Source organism: Lampetra planeri, chromosome 1 (genome assembly GCF_965212315.1).
Source record: "Lampetra planeri chromosome 1, kcLamPlan1.2.h2, whole genome shotgun sequence".
NCBI lineage: Eukaryota > Metazoa > Chordata > Hyperoartia > Petromyzontiformes > Petromyzontidae > Lampetra > Lampetra planeri.
Genome location: NC_136107.1, coordinates 23,317,737 through 23,335,115, shown reverse-complemented (window position 1 = coordinate 23,335,115; position 17,379 = coordinate 23,317,737). Strand labels below are relative to the sequence as shown.

The window sequence follows — 17,379 nt, the reverse complement described above, 5'->3', positions numbered from 1 at the left end:
TTTTGCATGTGAAACAAGGAACCTCTGCCATGCATTTATAAAATCACCAGGGCTGTCCAATTTTGAATTTCACGGCAAATTTGTACCATGGGCGTGGCACACTGTGGCCTCTGTTTTGACAAACAATGCTGCAGACGCTTTGCCCACGTTACAGCGATTCCCCATAACGTTGGACGGGCGGCTATGCAATTACGCATCTAATCCCCTCAAGCTGGTCTCATGACAAGCATAGGATCCACATTCTCTCAGTCGTTCAGTGTAATTGACTGATGGGTTTTATGCACACACGACTTTATGTTTAGGTTAAGCTGAGCTTGGAACTTGGCCAAGTATTGCATGTCCCATATGCTGCCACATCCTTATTTGACTCTGAGCTCGTCTTACTATGGACGAGGGCTGTTTATTTTGGAAGGAAACCAGCTGGACAAAAAAAAAATGTGAATTGATTTAATTATATTGCAACCCTTATAACTTTTCCAAGAATGTTTTCCTCAGTTATAGCTGAAGGTAATCATGTTGAATAATATTATTGTTGCACTGAGTTTAATCATTCTGCTTAAGCATTGCACCTTCTGTAAGATCCATTCTTTATACAGTAACTAGCTGTACTACCCAGCTTCGCCCGGGACTTGGATCCACCACGCCCGGTCGCCTTTGTATCCCCAGTGGCGATGTTCTCACACCACAGCAGTTACTTGTTTGAGGCTGAGTCGACCTAGGGGAGGCCCAGGACCGGTTAAAATAATCGTCACCGGTGGTGGCCGTGAGCGGGAATCGAACTCGGGACGCCGGGTTCGTAGCGCAGCGCGCTAACCACTACACTACAATGCGTTACGCTTCCACGTGCGCGGGTCACATGACAGATGTGACGTCACAGTTCACTTGCCGTGCAAAAAATATCTGCATTATTGAGCTCCCCCCCCCCCCCAATAAGTGTATTTTTATAATGTTTGCATGGTGTACAGTCTGGAAAGTACCCACATGGCAAATTTCAAGTTTGTTGCATGTCGGGAAGTACGCTAAACATTTTGAACAGACACACATAATCACAACTTTGCCTTTTATATATATGGAGATAACCTTCTAGGAATCTATTGTGGGCACCTGTGGAATTATCTATTTAACATTCCCTTGAAGCTTGCAGAAACACTAGGGCCGGGAAGTGTGTGTTTTGACAGGCATTATTTTGCCAGTCTTCTAACAGCAACGGATTGTAACAAATGCAGGTGATGTCACAACTACAGGAGTGTCTGTGTCATTTCCATTATTTATTGTGATTATGGGTGTTCATGGTCTCCTCTGCTCCATAGTCCATTTTCTTGTTTCTCTCACCTCGCCTCACTCATGATTCCCTCTCTTCACATGCCCCCCGCACCCACACTCCCCTCAAAGCCACATTCCCACTCAGCCTCCCGCCCCCTCTGCACCCATAGTCCACTCTCCCGGAATTATGGAACCACATGGGACCTCAGACATGCCTTTATCTAACCCCTGCACTGGGGTAAAATTTCAGTGTCTATGGCAACTTTGGTATTGGCTGGGTCTACCCAAGAGAGGCCTTATATGGTAACATAGAGGAGGGTGATCAATGCAGGGCCAACAGAACTGAGGCTTTCTTTCATAGCATTGATTTTGTTTAGATTAGTCAGCTGCCCGCATATAATATAGTGATGCATACATGCTCATTTTTTAAAATTTTCATTGCAACTGTTTTTAATATGGTTATTGTAACAGAAAGTTATTTATCTGAGCATAACTGACAAGTTAAACCTTGGTTGTGTTTGAATTCCTGCTTACGAGTGACTGCAAAACAAACGAGTGATATGCACTTTGCTGCTTTGTTGACTGAAAAAAACCATCCTCGACTTCAGCAGCATAATTGAGATTCACATTCTTACAACATTTTTAGAAATGTTAAAATAAGCAGTGTCGGTTAATATAAACATAAACAAACATCGTCCTTCAGGGAGGTTGGAGATTGATTAGCGTGATGAACTGAAGCATGCTCATTACTGATGAGAGGTTCAATGCTGACTTACACACAGATGCACTCTGCACTCAATATCCGCACCACAGTGAGTGCAGCAGCACAGAGATTACTCTTTGGTTCTTTCGGCGAAGTCACGTAGAAAGAAATTAAATTAAATAATAATAGAATACGACTTTTCGATTGCAACACAAGTAACCATCATCAGGTACAAATGAGTGAGAAAACAAACATAGTAAACTTGGAAATATAATGCAATACAACACAGAGAGTCGGCCAACACAAGAGTCAAGACCCCACCTGGTTGATTACGTTCTTCCAAAGATTGCTAAATTTGAGAGAGAGACAACACATCGACACGGAGACACAGACAGACACACAAGCAGAGAGAGAGATATTCTCTCTCTGTTTGTCTCTGTGTGAGCTTCTCTCTGCAATCGAAACGTCGTATTCTATTATTATTTAATTTAATTTATTTCTAAGTGACTTTACCGAAAGAACCAAAGAGTAATTCCTGCAGTCACGAAAGCTTCGACTCTAGCACAGAGATTGTTTGTTCCAGAGGAAGCCCTTTGTTGTTTATTGGTTGTTTTACAAGTTAATAGAAAGCAGACAACTTACATGCTGTGTTTGCGCAATAATATCTTAAGACTGAAAACAAATCTTGCATTTGATATTTTTTTATCCAGGATTTCTCCAGGATTAATACAGATTTTGATTCTGATATATATCTGTAGTGAATTATCATAAATTGTTCATGCTGAGACAGGTCGACACTTTTTTTCTGTATTGACCCATCTAGAATATTCAGCCTTTGAAATCACAACTGCTTGCGTTATATTGCGTTGCCTGCAGTTGGATGTGTTTTTTTGTATTGGGTTTTGTTGAGGCTTCACAGAGCATCTGATCCCATCTCTATGCCCTAACATTGGATTGTCAAGCAGAAGGGCAAATCTTTGAGTCCTGTGGCATTGACCAATCAAGGGGGCTTAGGATTTGGATCACTGTCGGCCCGATTCATATTGAGTTTGTTTTCACCCTTTCATGGGATTCTATCTTAAACCGGAAATTTCACAAAAACGATTCTACCAAATTCATACAGTTCATGGCCCATGGCTTGACAGAAGCCGCTGCGAGGATGACCGGAGTTCGCGTGATGGTTTATGCTCTTTGACGAGATCAGCAAGGCATTGTGGTTAATTTGTGGCAAGCACGTTGTGTGTAATGAGTGCGACCTTATAATGTATGTATGTTGAACTTCTTTCGCACAGTATATGGCCAACCGTGCGAATTGGAGGTGCGGGGGAAGGATAACAAACTTGCTAAAGGAGCTCGTTGTGGGCGGATGTGCGTCTGTGTTTCAGAGGTCAGTAAGTACGTGATGTCTTACGTGGCTGCCGTGTGTGGTAAGGGCGAGGAGGTGAACAAGGTGAAGGAGCAGCTGCTGCAGTCCAACCCGGTCCTCGAAGGCAAGTCCACGCACACGGTTCCCAACGTACCCTCCAGAAGGGACTGTATATGTACCAGGGGCGGTTTCTTCATTAGGGCGATTGGGCGACGCACCACCAATGTCATTCAACCACAGAGTCACGCTAGCCGTCACAGTGCCTCTGGATATAGTCCAATCAGCGTCATGCTACGTTCTGTGGAGTACCGCCTCTTTTTGGGCGATTTCCCTCCAGATGAGAATCGCCCCGAGTGGTCCCATAGACTTACATTCAAAGATGTTTTTTTTCGAACGGGGACGCTGCAATGCATTCTCTATGGCTTCCGGGAGGGCTCGCCCTAACGTGCTTACATCATCATATGTGCTTACATCATCATACGTAAGCACGTTTCATCCAATAATATAATTTGTCGCCACCTAGTGGAATCTTTAATAAAAGAAACTTGAGTGGTTTGTTTTAATAGTGAGTATAGAAACAAACAAGATGTATTGTAAGAATCACTTTATTTTTCATTAATATTAAAGAAGTGAAGTTGCCTTTACATGCTTAAGCCGTTAATTTATCCATTGCATGGGTGGACCTTATCCTTATCAATCATCCAGACATTTGCCCCCCCTGAGAGATTTTGCAGGAGCCGCCACTGATATGTACAGTACAACTTCGCATATCTGACCGTCACATGTCCATACTAAGCAATGGATCGCCCCCCTCCACGCATTGCAGTATTTGTCCATGGTGGTATAACTGTCATGTTCCATAGACGTTCACAAACGCAGCCATTTACATGCAGTGGTGTGTTCTTAGTCTCGCGTGCAGTCACTTTCAAGCAGTTTGCGCTTCATTTTTGCCTGCTAACCTTTTTGTGCATGGTGGTGTAACTGTAATTTTCTATAAATGTTCACGTATCCGACATTTTTGCTTATCCACCTATACCCGTCCCCAGGCAGTCGCACCTCCGATTAGCATGGTTGGCTACGTACGGAGTGAAAGAAGTTTCAGCATACATACATTACAAACGGGTCGCATGCCCGATGTTACGTCAGTAGGGACAGAGTGGATAGCAGAGTCAACATGGATAGCACTGTTGTACATATATGGGATTCTTACCACATGGGGCTAAAACAGAATCAGAATGTTTATTTGGACTGGGGGAATCTGATAAGCTATGAAGCTCTCTTTTACAGATGTCCAGTCGGGGTGGGTCAGCAATCCGGTATGGACGGGTTAGCAAAAACATTAAATTCTCAAAACCTGAATTCATTAAAATTAAATTTTATCATAGCACAGTGTCCTTTTCATCATTTTTACAACTTGGTCTCTTGACGAATGTATTGCATCTCCAAGGGTTCTAACAATGTATTTATTAAATGTCCCCTTCCTTACTCTGTTCATCTCTAGAGGGGCTTTTTAGAGCTTCCCCTACTTGGCAGGGGGGGGGGCGGCGGCCCTCCTGCCAACAGTGACTTGAGCGAGAAATTTCAGCCCTGCGCTTTTACCTTTCTATCCACCTTTACTCTTTTCAATCAATAGAGTAGTACAGTATTTTCAGTGACCCTAACAAACCACTCCTGAGCTTTGTGTGCAAGTACGAGAGCCCTCCAGTGTATTGGCCTCTGAACCCTTGACTTGTAAGGCTGGGCCGTCTTACAGTTATATGGAACATCAGCGACACATCGCTCAGTTTGAGAGCTGATGCCAGGCTCCCTTTTGTCCCCTCGCTCTGCTCGACTCTGGAATTCGCTCTTATCTATTGCAACTCTGCGAGGGCTGCAAGTTTGCTGGCAGTTTGGCATTTTGGGCCTTTGGCTCTGTGCTCAACAATCGTGTTTAAAACTATAATCCACAACATATACTTCCCTGTTATAAAATAACAACTTCTCATACTGCCCATGCTATTTAGATGTACATGTTTTAATATGCCCAGCAGTGAGATTAACGTATTTGATATTCAATTATGCATGGGCAATTGCGGTGTTCTGATAAGGTGTTCAATACAGCCAGCAATTTATTTGCTTCATCGCATGGTATCAGGTGTTGGTAGTATGGAAAAGGTACAAATTCCCATCACACCACTTTAATTTTAATTGCAAGTCTATGAACAACACCTTTTTGTAAGTGTTGTGAAAATGTAAGTATAACATTGCACGGAACACCTGGATTGATGGCGTCCTCAGTTTACCGTGGAAATAGTAAAATTTGGTGGGGGCTACTGCTCGTGTTTTAAATTAGCCGAGTCGTGCAGGAGATGATGCTTCCTAAAAGTGGTTATTGTGGTGGCTGCGTGGGTCACAACTCTCGCTGTGTGCTGCATATGGTGGCCTTTTATAGCTCAGGGGCATAAATGTGAACCAAGTTGCTGCTGGTCTCCAGCAAGGTCATTTTCCTGCAACTTCCTCGTACTTCTCTCATCTCATTGTTGTCATCAATGATGTCATGAATTCTGTGTCGGTCCTGTTATTAACCAAGGGAATGAGCGATTATTGGCATTTAACTTAAGTTAATTTAGATCTTTCATATCAAACCAGGTACTTGTGTTTGAAAGATTAACTTGGGAGTCCTGTTTTTATTTTAAATTTTAGCTCATCACAAATGAGCTTGATTGCAAATCATCTTTAAAAAAAAAACATTGGCACATCTGTTTTGTCACTGATTTCAGTCCATATATTTTTTATTTATTTAAGTAAATGAAAACACCCTGTCAGTTAAAATAGTTTAAAATTAGATACATTATTATACAAATAATTTCAACCCATTGTCAATCCACTGCTGGATGAAGGCCTCTCCACGCCAGGTCGGTTGTGCAGGATGTTTGACCGCTCTCCACCACGCTGATCAGTGCAGTTTATAATGCAATGTGCCAATAACTGCACCACCACTCCCTCCATATTTAGTTATGGATAGCTTAAAACATAATTGCAGTTACCCACCTACTGGACAAGTAAAAGGGCTAAAGTCAAAACACCTTGACAAAACATGACAATGGAGCACTTTAGCGTTGCATTTAGTGTGAATTATAAGTTAGTGGTGGAAATTCCACATTCCTATGACGAGGGCTATCCAGATGAAAATCAATTTTTATTTCCCGAAAATTGATACTGACTGTATTGGCCCCGGAGTGATGATAGGCTGAGTGAACCCAAAACCAGTCTTTTAACTTTTGAACTCGCAACCATCCAATTCTGAGAGGCTCACTCTATCACTGATCCACCAACTACCATTACCAACAGTTCCACAGTATTCAAATCTCACATCGTTACTGTGTGTGTGTGGCCACTGTTTTCCAGCGCATCTGTGGCTGTGCATGAATGCCTTTTTCAGGTTCTCGATTTGTTTTTTTCGGTAAAGTCACGTAGGTAAAGAATTAAAATAAATTAAATCACGCTGTTTCGGGCGCAACACAAGCGTCCTTCTTCAGGTAGGGACACACTTGAGCAGTTGTGCTTTCGCTACGTTGTTCCCACCTGAAGAAGGACGCTTGTGTTGCGCCCGAAACGTCGTGATTTAATTAATTGTAAGCCTTTTTCAGGCCCTAGCATCGCCATTTTCCAGAGCCACACACTTGTCTCTCGTGCGTGCACGCGTGTGTGTGATACACTTGGGAGGAGGCAGCTTGGTTATTGTACCTGCCTTTGGATTCTGCTACGCTCGCACGCCAGGTGCCACCTTTGCACTTTGCTGACGGCCACGCCTAGCAACTACCTGGCGCCTATGCTTTAACGACATGCAAGGAATGTTTTTTTTACTGTTGTTTTACAGCGTTTGGAAATGCTAAAACCATCCGTAATGACAACTCTTCGCGCTTTGTGAGTATGCCACAATACATCTGCACACACACACACCGTTACCCTTTTTTATTACAAGGTTTCAAAAATAAACTAAGAGTGAATGTACGGCAGTTCAGCTCGCGGGACATGCTCCAAAACTGGCTTTAGAGACTTTTTAAAACTAACAACCACGTGATTACATGCAAATTAGGAGACTCATAGCATCTGGGACGCCATTGGTCAGAGTGGTTACCATGGACTTGTCCACTTGAGACATTAAACATTGCTTATCGCCACGATTAATGCACTAAGATGCAGTATCATTTCGAGGCTGTGTAAATCGTAATTGTATTGAATTAGCGGGTGGACCTCCCGGGTCACTGACATTAAAAAAGATGTGGGGCAATGGAGGAAACCACCCCTCTTCCCCAGCGACGTATCGCCCACAATCCACCAATGGCATTCAAAATGCTCGTGTCTGCTGCTAGACTTCACCTCCATGAGGGTTGCCTTGGCAGTCAGCCTAGGCACCGTGCCCTCTGACTGCATGATTATTTAGCCTGCTGATTCACCAGCTTTTACATATTTGCTTGGAGTTGATGTCACTTTTATACTACAACTGCACGTCTGTCATTTTGATACGATATAAGCAGTTTTCATCCAAATTTCTGAATGAAATATACACTCTAAATACGTTATACCTAATTTTCGTGTCATAAAATACAGCTGCCCTACCATGGTTCACTGCGATTTAAAGAGCTTTATACAATATTGTCCATTTTCTACATCTGCCCCTAAAATATATTTCAACCTTAAGCTGTATTATTTGAGCTATGATTATCAATTATACTCAACAGGGGGGCGTAGTATCCTTTCTCAATAAGCAATGGTGTACATTGAGTGTCTGGCCAAAAAAAACGTAGCCCGGTTGGTGCACAGGCTATTTGAACAAATACATTTGACCGCTGCAATGAAGAATGATTTTTTTGCCCTCCTGGTTTAAAAAAAATAAGGTCATTGCCAGTTATATTCCTATGGTGTTCGGTAGTCATCCGATGAGGCGAAGAAATGTGCTCGGTCAGTCGAGCATCAGTTCCTGCCAGGGGATGACCCCTGAAGATGTCACCACATAAATACTTTTGGAGTCATTTTAATGGTATTCACTTGGGCAGCGCTGGAAGGTTATTTTTTCACGAGTCATTCCACTAGTATATTTTAATTGTCAGCTCTCTGGGCCCAATGAAGTCATGATTTGGTGATTTGTTGTGTACTGGGACCATGAACTCGCAATATTTAAGAACTTGGTTTAATGTCATGTGGTTATTTAGATTAGCACCTGGCTTTATTATAATTATTTATTCTTGTTTACCCAGTAAAGCCTCACTGAGTCTCATAACTTTTTCAAGAGGGGTCCGACCGAGGTTTTTTTTTCTATTAAGGGGCGATGATTGCTTTGCAGATTAAAATTGAATAATTAAAGTTTTCAAATTTGGCTAGTGATGTCTCAGTCTCTCTGACAGGGACATCATTATAACCCCTTTGAGCCACTCGGCCACCACCCCTTTGCCATAGTTTAATGTGACATGCGCTTTGAGAGGACGGGGCAATCCGGGCCATGTCACAGGACAGCTTTCAGCCAGCGAGTTAGGAGTGGGATTCCCTATTGAATCCGTGCCACTTGGAAGTGAATTTCAGTGAACAAAATGTTGCTGTGACACCCCAGCTAAAGGGGTTGGTTGTCACTGGATATCGACAGACGCAAACTCCACTAGACTTGTTGAAACTTAGGAGATGGTTAAAGTAGCTTCCTTCATTAATAAACAAATGTGTGACAAATAGACAACCAAGCCTCCATCTAAAAGATGCATGCCCCTCTGCCTGCAATGCTAATTTGTGCTGCGCAGAGCTGCTGTATTTTAATGCTTGCTCATTCCAGTTGAATTTCTAATGGTGGAAGCATACAAATACGAATAAAATTGAGAAATGTCGTCTAAAATTTTTAAAATATAAGTTTTCACGGAAGTTTATAAATTGTCTACTTCTTTCGGAGTTGCCTGATATAGATGTATTCAGGGACCCTTGCTTTGGGGTTGGAGCAATCATTGACTGATTTATTTGATATTTGGACTATTGTGCCTATGCTAATTTGAGGTTTTTTTCCCTACTTTAATCAGAATATATTTGTTGATCTGAACACATGTTTTCTCATTGTATTATTTGCTACAACTTCATATTGACTTGTTTTTTTTACATATCAAAATGCTGATGATGACAGCTCATGAATCCCAAACGGTGTGTGTCCCACAGGGCAAGTACATGGACATTGAGTTTAACTTCAAAGGGGACCCAGTTGGAGGCATCATCCGAAACTGTAAGCCCACAGTGCAAGCCCAACTACTTGTGTAGGCCTCACCACGCAAACCCAGCCAGGTCACAGTTGTCTCAAGATGCGTACATTTCCAGCTTAATCATCTCGACTCTGTCTCCGTAGTCACGTGCATAAGTTGGACCTTCAAGTGAAACGTGTACGCGTGAGATATCATTGTGTCATATGAATAACACGCAATGCATACTACTAATCTCATGACAGTGTTTTATAGGTTTTCATTTTGTAAGAGAATATGATTTGCATATCATAGCTTTAAAGAAGGGTCCTGCTCACCATGTATGGCCAGAGGAAACTGAATACCTTCCCAAGTCACCGGAATGCAGTCTTGGCCCACCACACTTGGCTTTATTGAACAACAACTACATTGCAATCAGCCGATTTGTATTATGTTTTATTTGATCGTTAGCTGAATCATTGATTGAGTACGCACGCAATCTTCAAGTTGATTTCAGTTTTATGGAACCATTGTATACCAAACTTAACTTTGGGTCCTTATTCTATGAGGTCATTTAGAATAACACCCAAGCAAAGAGGAACTTTTAGATGTTAAAGGTCATTGTTGGTGAATTTGGCGACACAATCACTAAGAAGGAGCCAGAGAGCAAGGACACTTGAACCAAACTAGGCAACAAAAACTACGGTCGTAAATGTTGTATGCAATCATCAACAGAGCTGATACAATAAACATTTCTCAATGTAGCAACACAAATGCTCGAATTTATTGTGTAATTATGGCCATGTTTACTAGACGTAATTGCCTCATAGTCAAGCGCTGTTTAAATATATCTCTCAAGGATAGGAATCCACGGAGAGACACGCAATTCCCTACACTTATTCTGTCGAATTGAGGCATATTATTTACCTAGGAAGGCCAACGATAACATGTGTTGACAAGCTATGAAATGTTCATGAAATGCTTTGGTGCCATCTTAGTAAACATGTTGTGTTACAATATTTGGGGTTCATAATCATGAATGTGCCTGACCCAGACTTGTGTTGATATTTCAAGACAGCCACTGCTGTGCCGCTGCCATCATTTACAATTTGGCTTTGTTTTAATGAACACATGTACTTGAACAATTTACTTGGTCGCTTCGTCCCACTAGTATGCACGCACACAGGAGTGATGTTGGTGTGCCCAGCCGGCATTGGCATTCCAGAGCCTTGCTTCTGAGTTGTGTGATTGAGCGTGACAGCGTGCTGTGCGTGTGACAGACCTGCTGGAGAAGTCTCGCGTGGTTTACCAGCTTCAGGGGGAGAGGAACTTCCACATTTTCTACCAGCTGCTGGCCGGTGCCTCCCCAAGCCTTCTAGGTGAGGGTTAGAGGCCAACGGAGTCTCAGAGGACTACGTAAATGGACCATGAGTAACATTTGAGAAGCCTGGAATGACGAGAGCATTTTGGGGCAGTGGGAATGTGGCAAAAGGAGCATGTGGTTTTAAGTTGAAACTCTAGGAATCCAAACACTGAGTCTACTATACAGGCATCCTTCGTGTAAAGCCCCCCCCCCTCTCCATAGTGCGAGTTACCAGTTACGCGATTAATCTTTTATGGATATACGTCACACTTGCGCCATATGTTTCATAGTTAAGTTCTCAAGAAAAAAAGAAAAAAAAATGTTAAATGTAATGAAAAATGTTTCCAATGATAAAAATTATAAGTAAAAAAAAAAATCTATTTTGCAGGTTAACCAGCTAAGATTTCAATCTGACGGGGTCACTGCGTCGTGAAAGTGCTTAGTGTCACGGACTGGGCGTGGTCATCTTAGATGCCTTTATTTGCATGTGCGCTGCTACAAAAATCCCACGAAAGAGTTCAAGAAGCCCTGGAGTTACTCCTTATTACGTAGCCTTTTTAATGTAATGTAAATCCAGGGATACAATAATTAAATGATAGAAATGTTTCTTCGCTAACACACCCCCTGATATAACATGTATGTCTATGGGAAAATAGGCTTCATACAGTGCGATTCGAATTACGTGCTGTTTTTCAAGTACGCATGTCGCACATTATGCTAGGGACGACTGTACTTATAAAACAAGACAAACCTTATTAAGCTTTCGTGTCCATAGATACACCTTAATTTTAAAACTTACACACATTTCTCGTCAAGAAGTGATAAACCACCACACAAACTCCAGTCATCCTCACAGCTGCTTTTGGCTAACCATCGTGCACTTTCAGATGTGCTTCTTCGGCTGCCTGGAACGCTCTTCCAAAATAAGGAAGCCACAGGACCCATGCACTTTAAAATCTAGGTTGAACTGTTCTTAGTGGTTAGTTTGTTGCCCTTCCCCCGCACCTCCGATTAGCACAGTTGGCTATGCAGAGTGCACAATCAGTTCAACGTACATACAAGGTGGCCGAGTAGCTCAGAGGTCAGAGCACAGAACAGGCACCATTGAGATCCTCATTTTGAACCTGTGATTAAACCGGACTTTCAAGTGCATTAAGTTCACGGTCACCGGTCAGGTCACCAATGACTATCAAAAACCCCCGTGTCACTACATTTAGTTTTACACTTATTTGGCAAGGTTATAGCTTTGATATTAAAAAAATATATCACTTGCACTGTCATGCAACAAACTTTGTTCTGCGTGGCAGGGTAGGTGAGAAAGTGCAGTCCCCTGCTTTGTTGCTGATAGGTCGCTGGAAGTAATTTCTTTCTCCGGGTCGTCTGGTTTTTTCCCTCCACATTTATAAATATGTGTTTAGATTATTTGGCTGCTATACATATCTGCGTGACTAAGCGACTTGGTTGAGCTATCATTTCTAGCCACGTCACTTCTGAAAAACAGCCCAGTGGGTTTTATCTGGTGAAATAAAAATATTTTTTCTTTTTGTCTTCGTCATTTGATTACCTTTCCTATACGTTGCACTCCTATCGTGTTTTTTTTTTTACTTTCTGGCCTGCCCCTGCTGGAAATCTGTGAAAAAAAAGCTCTATAGCTTATCCGATTCCTTCAGTATAAATAAAGATTCTGGTTTCAAGCACAGTTTTGTGCCATCCCTCGTTCTCTCTGGGGCCCATTCTCGAACGTGGGAGGCTGCACTGCTCCGCACGGGTTCTGAATTTGTTCGTTGTCTCATTGCATGACGCCAATAGTATCACGTGACTATTTCCTCCAAATCTATTGCTAATAACCTAACATTATGGGAAATGTTCAGGAGCAAAAAATCATGATCGAGATCTGCTAGCCACAAGAGTGCCTGAGGAGGGAGTTCGTGTAGTTTTGCTATTCCTCCTCCATTGAAGGAGTGCAGGCAGACTACAGTGGTTTACTATATGGTCCATAGTCTTCTTAACGTGGCAATTGAATGTAAGCAAATTATGATTTACTCTAAAGATGAATTCCATTTGTTATGTTGTGCGCTCTGTATGTCTGCCTTCCAGCATCCCTGAAGCTTCAGCAGAACCCTTCCGTCTACACCTACCTCATGCAGGGCAAAACTGCCCACGTGGAAGGCCTCAACGACAGCCAGTCCTTCCACACCGTGCAGGTGAACCTCGCTCTGGTGGTGAAACTGGGGCATCCTGTTCCACGCAAGTTTGCGTCTGAAGGCCGAACTGTGCGACCATGTCTCGCGGCTTGGTATTAATTACCAGGAGCTGCGTGGAGTTTCAATTGTCCGGCGGATATTTGTATGTTGCCACCTACCCCGGAGTTTGAGTCTGCTTGTCTCCGTCCCAGTGCTCAATGAATACACATCACCGTTTTGGTGAAGCTGTCATTGTTATTGATTGAGAGCTGTTTTCGCATGCCATCATATTCATTACTTCAATGTAGAAGTACAAATTCTCAACACGATTTTTTATTTGATTTGAGCAAAGGGGGGAAGGCAGTCTTGATTATACGAATACATTTCCTATGTCCTCTCTTTGTCGGGGAATGTTTTTTCTCGACTCTCAAGTTATTTTGGTCGTTTATCTTCCCTCACCCCACTTCCCTTCTCTAATGCATTATTCCCCACATTAGTATGCAGCAATTCAATAATTGTCTTTGTATAAAATTAGATTAACTTTCGCATGCCGGTTGAAATTTATTATATTTGTGCGCATGAATAATATAAAGCACTGCTGGATGAAGGTGTCCCCATGCTCTGTGACTCATGGAGGTTGTTTGAGCATACTTCACCAAGCTGGTCATTGCGGGTTTATGAATTCTTTGGAGAGGGGTGGAAATGCAAAATGTATCATGTAATAGTGTGGATACGAAACCGATTGTTTACTTAGTATCGTATTAAGAGTTGCAAAATGAAGTGATATTTAACATTCGCAGGCTCCTCCAGGAGTGCCACGGTGATGGAATGTTTGTTTAACCTCTAGTTTACTTTCTCAGTTAAAACACTGAACGTCAAATATGGCTTGATCAGTTTAAGCTGAGTCACAGCTCTACAAACGCTGTGCCGATTAAATGTTACTTTTTGAATGTAACCTTTCAATATAAAATGTTGATGATGTTCTGGCCCCACGCATGGCACCACTGGATTTCATCCTAATATTGTTATTGTGCCAGAATCCTGCCTTGCTATAATGCTTAACACACTTCAGCGGTTGAAACAATGGACCAAATTTCTCAAAGCCCCACACCTCTTATTCACCGAGCAGTATAAATGCGTATGTCGCAATTGATTAATTGGCAAGGAGAATTGGGAGTTGTAAGTCTGGCCTGCTTGGAAGAGTAGGCCAATATCCTCTGGAGGAGGTCCCTAGAGCTCCCTCTAGTGGGGGCCCTTTCCCCAGCAGTGACGTGAGGAAGACATTTCTGGGCTGCACCTTTACCACTCACCTGACCAGGTGGTATCATGGTCAGAGCACATGGCTTGCAACTGGGAGGTTGTGAGTTTAATCTTCCATAATAGAGATTTTTTTGGGTTAGATCGCATAAATATAAATGTATCGTTAAGGTAAGGTTTGTCACTTTAAAAAAAACATGCCAATTCGTTCCGAGTTCAGCACACCGGTGTGTAATTCGAGTACGATGTTTTTCCATTAATTAGCTGCGTCGGGTGGTGGCGGGTTTAACGACACATTCATGTTTACACGATCTAACCCAAAAAACCTCTTATGGATAATATTGGTCATGAAAGCCTACAAGTTTAATCTTGGTTGAAGAGTCGACATACCGCTTAATCATTCTGTGGTAAATAAACAATTATCACTTTTTGGGACTTTAACAGACGTTGTTCTTTGCAGAGGCCGACTCCAAAAGGAATGTGTAATTTCCACCACTGGTTTTAGGGGCATGAATGGCTGTGAGCAATTTATGTATGTTGAACTTCTTTCGCACCGTACATAGCCAATGGTGCTAATCGGAGGAGCGAGAGAAGGACAAAAATCTAAACGCAAAAAGCAGTTCTCAAGAAATTAGTTTTCAACCACCCCATGTTCATTTTGAACAGGGAAACAAATGGACTATTTGACCATGGAAAACACTGCCACTTAATGTGCGTGAACGTGGATTTTCTCAACAGAATGCCATGCAGGTGATTGGCTTCTCTGACGAGGAGATAACCACAGTTTGGGAGGCATTGGCCGTTGTCCTCAAGCTTGGGAATATCGTGTTCGTGGACATCCCGCGCACCAATGGTCTGGACGAGTGCACCTTGAAGGAGTCCAAAGGTAGTTTGTTTGCACGGCGCTTGAACACTGCCATGTTGAAGGTGTTTGGAATGACATTCAGTACACCCTTGTCGAGTGTGATGGCCCAGTTTTAGCTGATTTGATTACTACTTTAGCTTTGCTTGGCATTTGTCTACCTGAGCCTTACCATATCTGAACAAGTGGCAATGGGGATAGAGTATCCGACTCACAATCAGAAGGGTTGCGTGTTCAAGTTCTAGTCGAGGGTCATCCCAACCTGTCAGCATCTCTATTTGGTTGTCAAAACAAGGGCCGCTGTGTGTGAAGTCAACAGTGGTTGTCCCTTGCAGGCAATGGATGCTAACATTCAAAAATGTACCTCTGACTGAGGGCTGCCTATAGAGATGAGCAATGGTAAATGCTTCTTTGAGCATGTGGACACCCCATCATTGACCAAATATGACACATTCCACCACTATTGAGTCGTGACAAAGCCAACATGGTGGCATGTAGCATCGTATCAACAAGGCTCGATTATTGCAACTCACTACTCTACGGGATGTCTGGCAAAAGTATTACCTTGCTGCAGTGTGTACAAAATTCCCTGGTACGTGTCGTGACGGGTACTGCCGAGCTGCATTGGCTTCCGGTTTCCTGAACGAATACATTATAAGGTTGCACTCATTACACACAAAGTGCTTGTCACAAATTAACCACAATACCTTGCTGATCGCGTTAAAGAGCATAAACATCACACGAACTCTGGTCGTGCTTGCAGCAGCTTTTGGCTAGCTATTGAACAAAGACGGTCACCGCATTGCGCGCTTTCAGATGCGATTTTGTGGAACACTCACTTGAGCTATGCACTTTTAAATCTAGATAAAAAAACTCATGTCTTTATAGCTGCTTTTTGTGTTTAGTTTGTTGCCCTTCCCCCGCACCTCCGATTAGCATGGTTGGCTACACACGGTGCGAAAGAAGTTCATCGTACATACACACGTACATGAAAATCCATCCCTGTTTGGCTGAAGCATGCTCTCACTTGCATCAACATCCCCCCACGAGGCCACCAGGAGGATGATGTCCGTTGGTGCTCTTGTGCAGAATTGGATGAGGTTTGTGCTCTGTTGGGACTGGATGACGAGCTCCTTGAAAGAGCGCTCACGAAGCGAACCGTGGAGGCGAACAAGGAGAAAGTGTCGACGACGCTCAACATGGCACAGGTAAATTTCGATTTAAAGCTTTCGTGACTGCAGGGATTCATCTTCTTGGTTCTTTCGGTAAAGTCACGTAGAAGGAAAGTAATAAAATAATAAAAATAAAACAGACTCTGTCGCCTCGACGGACCTGGTTTTCACCTGAGGACGGCTGCTTGCGTTGTGGCCGAAACGTCGTGAGAATAATTTTATTATGTTTTATTTTTATTATTTTATTACTTCCCTTCTACGTGACTTTACCGAAAGAACCAAAAAGATGGCACAGGTACTTGAGGCCACGGCAGCCGAGGGCTGTGCACAGTCACGCTATGCTCCGCGCAGTGACCGTCACGGGCAGATCCGCAAGCACGCAGGGATGAAAACTATAAAATATTAAACAAAACAATATTTTATTTTGACTAGGTGAGGCCCACTGAGTTATATAACAGTTCTATTTCAGAAGCGACCTGGCCACAAATGAAAGCTCAACGAAGTGGCTTCTGATGTGGGCATTTATTGCAGCCAAATAATCTAAATGCATGTTAACTCTCAATGTGGAGGGAAAAACCGGAGGACCTGGAGAAAAATGTATGCGAGCACGGGGAGAAAGACATACACACTCCAAATATATAGGTGTCAGGGTCGGGATCGAATATACGACATCCTGTACACCAGGCGAGGTAGTTAACATCTCGCCACCGTGGCACCCACTGTGGGCCCTGCGCTGTGGGTTGTAATAGTCTCTGTAATTGTATGTGTACTGTTTATTTGTGTGCTGTTTGAATTGCCTTCCATTGCTGTAGACTTGATGCATTTGAACAAAATTACTCCAATGGTTTTAAGTCTATCCTGACCCTGACACCTATATATATCCATTTACGTGCTTTAGAGACCCGTGTTGTGAATTGCACATTCTGTTTAACACGTAGGCTTTCACAACCAACCCAAAAAACCCCTGTATTATTTACACGATCTAACCTAAAAAAAAACCTGTATAATGAATTGTATAT

General features: G+C 42.7%; 1 protein-coding gene across 3 annotated transcripts in view; it reads left to right on the top strand.

Moving 5' to 3' along the window:
- LOC144720356 (unconventional myosin-Ib-like) overlaps nucleotides 1–17,379 on the top strand; it is a 119,753-nt gene that overhangs the window by 31,569 nt on the left and 70,805 nt on the right. For all 3 annotated transcript variants that reach the window (XM_078597089.1, XM_078597080.1, XM_078597072.1), the window contains exons 5-11: nucleotides 3,352–3,456; nucleotides 7,192–7,238; nucleotides 9,507–9,570; nucleotides 10,804–10,902; nucleotides 12,984–13,090; nucleotides 15,065–15,212; nucleotides 16,278–16,396. In XM_078597089.1, the coding sequence (XP_078453215.1) occupies nucleotides 3,352–3,456; nucleotides 7,192–7,238; nucleotides 9,507–9,570; nucleotides 10,804–10,902; nucleotides 12,984–13,090; nucleotides 15,065–15,212; nucleotides 16,278–16,396 (689 nt within the window). The remainder of the gene's footprint in view (nucleotides 1–3,351; nucleotides 3,457–7,191; nucleotides 7,239–9,506; nucleotides 9,571–10,803; nucleotides 10,903–12,983; nucleotides 13,091–15,064; nucleotides 15,213–16,277; nucleotides 16,397–17,379) is intronic.